Genomic DNA, 10,014 nt, shown 5'->3' with positions numbered 1-10,014 from the left:
GAATGATATTGTCCATAATTTTGAAGCTGGGAACATTCCTTGTTGTGAGTCCTAGAGCCGTACATTGATTTTATTTATGTATTTTTTTTATTAATAAAAGAGCGAGTATTCGAACTTGAGACTTTTTCGAAAAAAAAAATATCACTAGACTAAGAGCTAATAGATCGTTAAGATCATGCAACTCAACCATTAAAACTATTGTAGCATTTTTAGCACGGATCTTTTATAATTTGGGCACATATATTTGTGCATTTTGAGCCTTTTTTACAGTGTGATTGAAAAGTCCCTCTTCTTTTTCCTTTCATTTACAAACAAGTGCATTTCGGGTGCTCTTCAATCTGCTAGCATATTTGCCAATTTTTCCGAAACTGTGCCCACCCCTCTTTTGATTATAGTGGGTACTTAGCACACCCTAGCTAGTGCTCAAACGTCCTCTCCAAAAAATTGCCAACATGACTATGCGGATTAGGGCAGGACTCCACAAGCACTCGAGTTGAGGATACCCCTAACATAAAATTATTGAGGATACATCTACGAGAAAAGTTTTTCTGGTGCGGTGGAATGCACAATTCTCTCTATCTCACTTCTTAACCAAATATATTAGCAAAAATTGATTGAATTAGAAATTTGATCATTGAAAAACTGAAATAAAATCTTAATTAATATTTTTATACTGACAAAATATCAAGAAGGCCTCATCTCTGATTTTGCCTTATCTATATATATATTATGCTTATTATTTAGTGTCGGTCGTCCACCTATGATTCGAGGAAAGGAGGGGAATAAAAATGAGAGGATAATCTATTTATTGATGATACGTAGTTATTTAATTATTCTGCATGTGCTTTCAAATCATTAATTAATCAAGGCAATTCCATCTTTCCTCGAAGACTTTACAAAACTTGTGAAAGTAAAACTCTAACATTGCCTGACCTTCCCCTGAAAAAGGTCACATCGGAAAAGAATTTTATCATTTCTTTCACGCAATACTGTAGTACGTACTTGTGTCAGATCAGCATTTCAGTTCCAATGTCTGCAACTCTCAAATCCATGTGCACCATTGGCCAAGACCTAATTTTTATTTATTTATATAAGAAGTTTGTGGTTAAGCGGTTAAAAATGTTTATTTTGCATCCGAAAGTTCTATGTTCGATTTGCCATCCTCAATGTCACTTGTACAAGAAAATGAATTACCAAATTGGTTGCAAAGTATCATTCCATAAATTTAAATCTGGTTTGCCTGTCGATATATCAACATGTGAACATCAAAATGATTTAAATGCGTAATGAATATGCACTCTCTTTCTCTCTCTTGCCCCATGTGTTAAAGGGAGAGACTGACTTCTACCCTAGCAATAATGCCAGAGAGACCCTCCATTTCCAAGGTGCCCTACGAACCTTCCCTTCTTATATCTTCCTGCCCGGCATGTCTTCTCTAATAGAAAAGGACATTAGGAGGGTCCCAATAGTAGACGAACCTTACATCATGCCTTTGTAGTTATTTCGTATAATTAATGGGATATTATCCAATTCATTAATTTTTCACTTAAATTTATTTTATTGAGAATGACATAAATTTTTGACTTGGACGATGAACATACAGAGCTGATCCAGCAGCAGCTGGATTTTCTGAGCTCAGTGGGAAAAAACTGTAAGTTAGTGATTGGTTTTGTCTTTATGCCACATTCGCTACAATTTGGCCTACAAGTCTTGGTTATTTACATAATGAACCACACTATTTTCATTTCCTTTAGAATTTCATGTATTATGGTTCTTTGTTGGCGAGCTTAAGGAGAAACATGTGAATACTTCCCTTCTTCCTTAAATTTTTGTTAATGGTAGTTTGATATGTGTATAAAAGTTTTTCCTTTTGTATTTTTTAAGAAGTATTTTTGCACATGTGCCAAATCATGACTTGCAGAAAAGAGAAATATCTCCTTTAAAAAAAAGGAAGGAAGCAATATCCCACACCAAATTATTTTCAGAATGACTAAACACTTAAATTAGTTTTACGAAACACATGTTAGGTCATTCTTCAAGAAGCACTTTCTTGATGCTTCTTTGGGAAACACTTCTAATTGCTTTTTCAATGAGCACTTGAATTTTTAATAAGAATTTTGATGTCCATTTAATAAAAATGCTCTCATGAGGAGAAATCTTACCGAAACAATCTCAAACCTGCCCTAAGCTAATAAGATTTTTTAGAAAATAAAAAAGAAGATAATTTGCAAAGTTAGGGTTTGTAAGTAACTTGTTGGCGATGGAAGGTTAAATACATACCTTTTTTGGCCCTTATTTTCTCTTTTTCACCGACTCAATCATTGTGTTTTCAATTTAGTCAAGGTCCTAGAGTTTGTGTATATTAACCAATGCAGGACATTCTGTTGCATAGACAAAATCATTTTTTGGGATACAATAAAGGACATCTTTAGCTGCCAACCATATATTAACCTGCCATCCATTACACCTAACTGCCAACCCCAGTTTTGCATCTGGGGTGGCACGGGTTGGGTTAGGTCGGTTTTGTTTCTAATTTGTAATCAAACTTATACATAGCAGTTTATGATTTTTTGGGTCCAATACCCGCTTATTATTAGGCAAACCTGAAGGAAGTGGAGGTTCCATCCTAAAACCAATTGGCAATGGGGGGAGTACCCCAACTCCTTATAAACCCAAGCTAAGTCCCTTGACATTTTAATGTGGGACAAACACTCTCAACACGTCCCTGCACTTGTGGCGAACTTTCAAGCCGAACATGTGAACACCACATGTTGGTAAGAGATAAGGGTAAAGGCCCAGTAATTTAGGCCCAGACAATAAACTCACTCTAATACCATGTTAAATTTCAGAGAGACGGGTCATTGACCCACATTAATGACACTGATATTGTCCCCAACTTAACCACCTATAAAGCCCAGTAGGTGTGATTTTATCACAAAAGACCTCGGTGATATTAGTAGTGGTACCATTCATTATATATTATATTTTATTTAGTCAAATTTTCGATGTGGGACTTATATTCTTCACCACGCCCCCTATGTGGGACCACCACATAGTGGGTCACACATGGAGCGAAGTCCACATCAACGTCAATTATTTAAGCCCAACACGTGAACACTAGTTATTGGATAAGGGGTAGGGATAAACATTCAAGCCTAACATGTGAACACCACATATTGAGTAAAGATAAAAGCCCAATTCAGGCGTAGTCAATCAATCCGCTCTAATACCGTGTTAAATTCAGAGAGACGAGCCAACGGCCCACTACTAACAACATCGATATTGTCCCCAACTTAACCACCTACAAAGCCTAGTAAGTGTGAGGTTTTATTACAAAAGGCATCGGTTATATTAGTAGTGTAACCATTCATTATATTTTGTATTTTATTTAGTAAAGTTTCCGATGTGGGACTCATATTCTTCAACTAAACCCAACCCTCTTATGATCAGGTTGAGCGGTTCAGTCGGTTGACTCGAAATTATGCCAATCTCTAGGTTTTGGTCCCAACCCAAACATATCGGTTTATGATTTCTTGTATCCAAGACCCACTCATTATTAAGTCAACCCAAACCCACCCATTTGTGATTGGGTCAGACAATATAGTTGAATTGACCCAAAATTATTCGCTTGTCCCATTTGAACCCTAGTATCTTTCCTCCCACCCCTACACTTGAGTCTCTCACCTCCTTAGGAGGGGACTAATAAACTCATGTGGAAGGGAATGATTAACTAGTCTTATGCTCACTAATGTATAACATCCATATATTATATTGTAATGATAATAACATATATTATTATTATAATATATATGTATACACATATATTATAATACACATATATACACGTATATTACATATGTATATACAAGTATATTATTATTATTATTATATAAATATATACCACATATTATATAATATAATATATATAATATGCATATGTATATACATGTATAGGGGGCGGATCCGTGGCACCATATTTTTGACACAAATTTTAAACCCTTAAATTTAAATACTATTAATGGCTCAGATTAAATTTCACAACTAATTTATTATTATCTTTGAAATAATACATTTATTCTAATTATTATTATTTTAATCTAATAATTATGAATTGCACAGTCCCCAAATTCTACACCCCCCTTCCTCCATACCCAGCGTTGGTAATCTCCCCCGCAGCCTCAATGTGCCAAAAATCTCCATTTGCCTACTAGTACTACTAATTATATGCAATTGATACTATCTATTTTGACCTAGATCGAAACAAAGCAATGCATATGGAGTTTGAGAAAATACCGAGCGGATATGGGATCGTTAGGATCAGAAAACACATAAACTTTCTCTCCACTTAGTTTCAAAATGAATTTGGGGGACTTCCATGGGAGGGCAAGGTAATCATGCTCTTAAGTTCTTGAAATTTCATTGGGGATGATCACAATAAATCTCAATCAATATCTTTTTCCCCCTTTATCTGTAATCTAAATTTTATTTCAATATGTAATAAGTTAGCAACTAATTGACTGAGAGAAGCAGCAACCATGGCTCCTTTCTTTTTATTTTGGTTAACTAGAAATTCCCTATGCTCAAGGAAAAATAGAAGTTTTAATTTAGCAACACCAGGAAAAAAAAAAAACGAAAAAAAAAAAACCACATAGATCAACCTTCCTCCTCCTTACGTCAATCATCCTTACTGGGTATTTGATTTTGCGATATGGGTTGGGTTCATTGTTTCTTGTTATGGAAGAAAATGGTGTGTGGGCAAAAAGAAGATTGAATCAAGAAAAAAAAGGGGAAGTCATGAAAAAGAAGAAGAAGATGTTGAGAGAGGAGGTTGATGCTTTTAGGAAGATGTGAATATATTGAATAGCAAAGTTAATTAAATTAAATTATAATTATTTTAAGATGAAAGAATTAGTTTGTGTAATCTCAGCCATTTATTTTAGTCTAATCTAAAGTTCAAAATTTGTTTGAAAACGCAGAATAAGTATTATTCAATTTAGACTAAGCTAAGCCAAGCCAAAACAGTCTCTAAGTATAGGTCATGTCAAGACAGTCCTGTGTAGCAACGACTCCCAAAAATACAATTTTTTCACCGTATGGGCCATCTTAAAACGACCGTGTAATCACATCACAAGAAAGGTCAATTCGATTTGGCCTTCTTGTATTTGGCCCTTTGTGGATGAAACTTGATGGTTTATCAAAATAAAATAAAATAAAATGTTGTCTTTCATTATAAAAAGAAGAAAACTAAAATAGACAAAAACTAAAGATCCACATAACAATTACTTATCTCCCGACATGATAGCTATTAGAAAATAAGATTAAAATCAGAGATTACATTTGAAATGAGCACTGAATTCATGATTGAGACATCTTAATCTTGAGATCACATGAGTAATCAATGGTCCTGCAATTTGATCATGAGACTAAGATTCCTTAAACGGTACTTAAAAAAAACAAGGGGGTTATTAGGGAATTGCCCAAACTCATTTTCCATATCACTCTCGCATTATTTTTGACAACAATAAATATTAAAATCCCCTCTCAGTGTTTATTTGGATTTTTTTATCACTTTTATTTCATGCATTAATTTCAATGCCATTGGTTTCTCCTCTTCCCATCAGTCCTATCTTACATGGAGGAAAATGTATAAGCGAAGATGCTGGGGAAGTCGCATATCCTTTGTAAATTGAGTAGAGACTTGATTCCAGCTCACCAATAGATAAAGCCATGACTTGATTATAATTGAGACCACCGACTAGGACTAGTTTCCCCCATCTTTTGTCATCTCTTGTTGGCTTCGACTTCCATGGTAAATACTGAATATTACAGCACACAAAAATCCAACGTTAATTCCTGAAAATAGTTTTACTGTTAAAATAAGATCACCGTCAAAGATTATTAACACGAAATGAGTGTGTACAATGTTTTTCTCATAATAATTATACCGGTAACAAACGTTCCAATCAGCTTTTTTCTTATTTGATTTCTTTCTCCTTTGGCTGAGACGTTGATTGGAAAAACTGGATAGAAACCATAGAATTACTTTGATCCCATTGACCTTATGAAAGAAATTAAATTATTTAATAATAGTGACACATCCACGTGATTATTCTAATAATACTCTTTCCATAATTAGCACTCCTTCCTTGATCTCGAAACTAATTAATTAGCAAGGGGTGAAGTGACGGAGGAGGTGTTTCGAGGGGGAGGCATTTTCCCACTAATTCCAAATTAATTTAATTTAATTATTTGTTCAAACATAATTAAATTCTGGCTTAATTAATTTAATTTCCCTACTTTGAAACACTACACTCATCTCACAGAGACATATCAGATCAGAGTGTTCAAACCTGGAAGCGCGTGGATCACATGGTCTGGGGTTTTTTTCGTACAAATAAAGATAGCTGGCATTTTCAATTTTTCAATTTCCGTAATCAAGTGGCGTTTACGTAATAATTGTCATAACGAGGGACCATCTCGTCTCGTTGTCTAATTCTGCAGCTCTCGCTTTCTATCTGTAAACGAGTAATAAAGAAAAGATAAAGAAAGTGGTCTCCAACCAACACCAACCCCTCTCTCTCTCTTCCTCTCTCTCATCTTTATATTAATCTTTCCACACTCTTCACAGATTCAGGGCTCATTCGAAGTTCAAGCTCTGAGTCCCTTTGTCTTTCTATCTGTCTGCTCTCTCAAACCCAAGAAGCCGTTGTGTTTTTATAACACAGAAAATTGGTATATTTGGTATAATTTTGATTTGATATATTGGAATATTTGCCGCAATGGCGTCTCCTCCAGATACAAGCAAGACCATAAAGCTTGAGCGCTACAACAGCTACCTCCGCAGAGTCAACAGCACCAAGCTCCTCAACGCCTCCTCAAAGCTCCTCTTCCGAGCCACCCTCCTCGTCGCCCTCGTCCTCATCTTCTTCTTCACCATCAATTACCCTCCCCTCTCAGACCATATGGGCGGCGGGGCTCACCACGTCCACACCACCCATAATTTCCTCTCCTCTGCTTTTTACGGCGGAGGAGTGGGCGGGACCGCCTGGGAGAAGCAGGTGCGTCATTCGTCCACTCCCAAGCGGCCCAACGGTATGTCTGTTCTGGTAACAGGTGCTGCCGGGTTTGTCGGGACTCACTGCTCGCTCGCCCTGAAGAAACGGGGAGACGGAGTTCTGGGCCTCGACAACTTCAACTCCTACTACGACCCGTCGTTGAAGCGGGCCCGGCAGGCCCTGCTGAAGAGGCACGAGGTTTTCGTCGTGGAGGGGGACCTAAACGACGAGCCGCTGCTGACGAAGCTCTTTGATGTCGTCCCTTTCACTCACATCCTACACTTGGCCGCGCAGGCGGGCGTACGGTACGCTATGCAGAACCCGCAGTCTTACGTGAGCTCCAACATTGCCGGATTCGTAAACCTTCTGGAAGTAGCGAAGAGAGCAAATCCTCAGCCGTCGATTGTCTGGGCGTCGTCCAGCTCGGTTTACGGACTCAACACAGAAAACCCATTTTCGGAGCTCCACAGAACAGACCAACCGGCCAGCCTGTACGCCGCGACAAAAAAAGCCGGTGAGGAAATTGCGCACACTTACAATCATATTTACGGCCTCGCCCTAACCGGGTTGCGGTTCTTCACCGTATACGGTCCATGGGGCCGACCCGACATGGCCTACTTCTTTTTCACCAAGGACATACTGCAAGGCAAGCCAATCGACGTGTACAAAACAGTGGACGACAAGGAAGTGGCACGTGATTTCACTTACATAGACGACGTCGTAAAGGGGTGCCTAGGAGCACTGGACACAGCGGAAAAAAGCACGGGCAGCGGGGGCAAAAAGAAAGGGCCTGCCCAGCTGAGAATTTACAATTTGGGCAACACGTCCCCAGTGCCCGTGGGGAAATTGGTTTCGATTTTGGAGGGCCTTTTGGGTACAAAAGCTAAGAAGCACGTGATCAAGATGCCTAGAAATGGGGACGTTCCCTACACTCACGCCAATGTGAGCCTGGCTTACAAGGACTTCGGGTACAAGCCCACCACGGATTTGGCCTCCGGGTTGAGAAAGTTCGTCAAGTGGTACGTGAGTTATTACGGGATTGATACGAGGGTAAAAAGGGAAATGGATATTAACAAGAAGAGCGGTCAGCAAACCGAAGAATCCGGTTGATTAAATCATCACCGTCAATCATCATCATCACTGATCACATGGCCTTTCTCTCTCTTCCTCTTCTTAAATTTTTTGTTGAATTAAATTCTGTTTTTTTTTTTTGGTTCTTGTAAGTTATTGTTGTGTGGTCCTTGATGTACTGGATCCAAGCTGTTCTTGATGTATCATATAGATATATATAAAAAAAAAAAATGTCATATAGAAGAAGAAGATAAATGTTAGGAAAGAGAAACAGAGGGAAATGGGGAAGCAGAGAGAAGGTGGTGTAGATCTGGAAAACATGGGGGGAGGAAGGGGAAGTTGTAATAATTTATGGTGGGGGTCTACTAGAAAGGATGTAGATCTCAGCCTTTGGATTGGTATAAAGAAATTTGTGATTGTAACAACAAACAATGACATCAAGAATCTTCTTTGCCTTTGCTTCCTTGTTATTTGTTTATTACTTACCATATAGTTCTTGCTTTTGTTCTTTCTTGGGTCATCACAAATAATTGGGTTTTGCTTTATTGGGTTGCAAGTGGAAGAAATCTTGATTAGTTATTGCTTTTCAAGATTGAAGATATATGCTTTGATGATCATCAATAATGAAAGAGCTACAATAGTTGTTTTAAGTAAGAATTTGGGGCATGATTTCATGTGTAAAAAAGAAGAAACAAGTGGGAAAGTAAAGATTTCTAATTACCAAAAGGGATTTTGGGACATCTGAAATCAATTTGTGAAAGGTGCATAACTAGTACAAAAGGCTTTTACAAAAAACCAACAAACAAAAAAAAGCATTTTTTTATTTGAAGTAAAATTAAATTTTATAAAAGAAATTTACATCAGATTCCTAAGTTTGAAAATTGAACGAAATTTTAGAAGTGCATGTCGATACAAGAAAAGTGTCGGTGAGGACTCAAAATATAAAAAAACTCAGCCACACAAGTTACATGCTTATCTCAATTTAGTCAGCCACACAAGTTACTGGAAATGAACCCTCAATGCATACCATCATATAGCTAGGAGTTTTTTTTTTTCTAATTGAACCCTCAATGCAATTTTATTTTTAATCTCACCCCCATCCACAAGGCAGCATCACAATAATTGAGTTGATTTGAATACCGACCTGTAAAGTATTTATCTTTATCTTTTTGCTTTTGATACAGAATATATAGTTGTTATGGCTTCCGGAGAAAGTTTTGGAGTTAAAACTAATTTGCAAGTCTCTTTTGGACTGCTGAGCAATAATATCTAGAGATGATAGTCAAGTATATTGTCCATTTTAACGTTAAAATCATGCATATGATTGCAGAGCAGAAGTTGGGAAAAAAAGAAAAAGATTTAAAAAAAAAAAAAAAAGGTAACATTTGATAATCTTTGTGCAATACAAACAACAGCTTTTCCTGCACACAAGGCCCGCTTGTCATTTGACCGTGTACCACAGCAGTACTTTTTTGTTCTCACTTTTGTTTTGTCTTTTCGGATTTTTCTGGGATTTACGGTATCGGCATTCAAATCACGATACAATAGTGAATGTGTTGATTTAACGACAACAATTATGTTTGTATTAAGGTTTTAATCGTTAGATCACGAATTTAACAACTACAACTGTGAGTATGTCGATCTAATGACTATAATTGTATTCATATTATTACGGTTGTAATTCGTTAGATCGACACGTTCACATTAATAATCACAATTTGTTAAACTGTATACGCATTAGAAACATGAGTCAATAAGTGGTAAGCTCCCAAACCTTAGAACCTCTACTTGTATCATCTTCTTCTTTACAATAATAACATGAGTCAATGAGTGGTAAGGCCCCAAATCGGCACTTAAAAATAAATTTCAGTTACCTTTGACATTTGCC

At 37.1% G+C, this 10,014-nt stretch overlaps 1 protein-coding gene across 1 annotated transcript; it reads left to right on the top strand.

The window, feature by feature from the left end:
• Window positions 1–6,539: 6,539 nt before the first annotated feature.
• LOC117634263 (UDP-glucuronate 4-epimerase 6) lies at window positions 6,540–8,596 on the top strand. Its single transcript, XM_034368282.1, has one exon. The coding sequence runs from the start codon at window positions 6,780–6,782 to the stop codon at window positions 8,163–8,165; it is 1,386 nt and encodes a 461-aa protein (XP_034224173.1). The 5' UTR covers window positions 6,540–6,779; the 3' UTR covers window positions 8,166–8,596.
• The last annotated feature ends 1,418 nt before the right edge of the window (window positions 8,597–10,014 follow it).

This window comes from Prunus dulcis, chromosome 1 (genome assembly GCF_902201215.1).
Source record: "Prunus dulcis chromosome 1, ALMONDv2, whole genome shotgun sequence".
Taxonomy (NCBI): domain Eukaryota; kingdom Viridiplantae; phylum Streptophyta; class Magnoliopsida; order Rosales; family Rosaceae; genus Prunus; species Prunus dulcis.
Note: the sequence above shows the minus strand (reverse complement) of the source record. Positions and strands in the feature narration are given on the sequence as shown.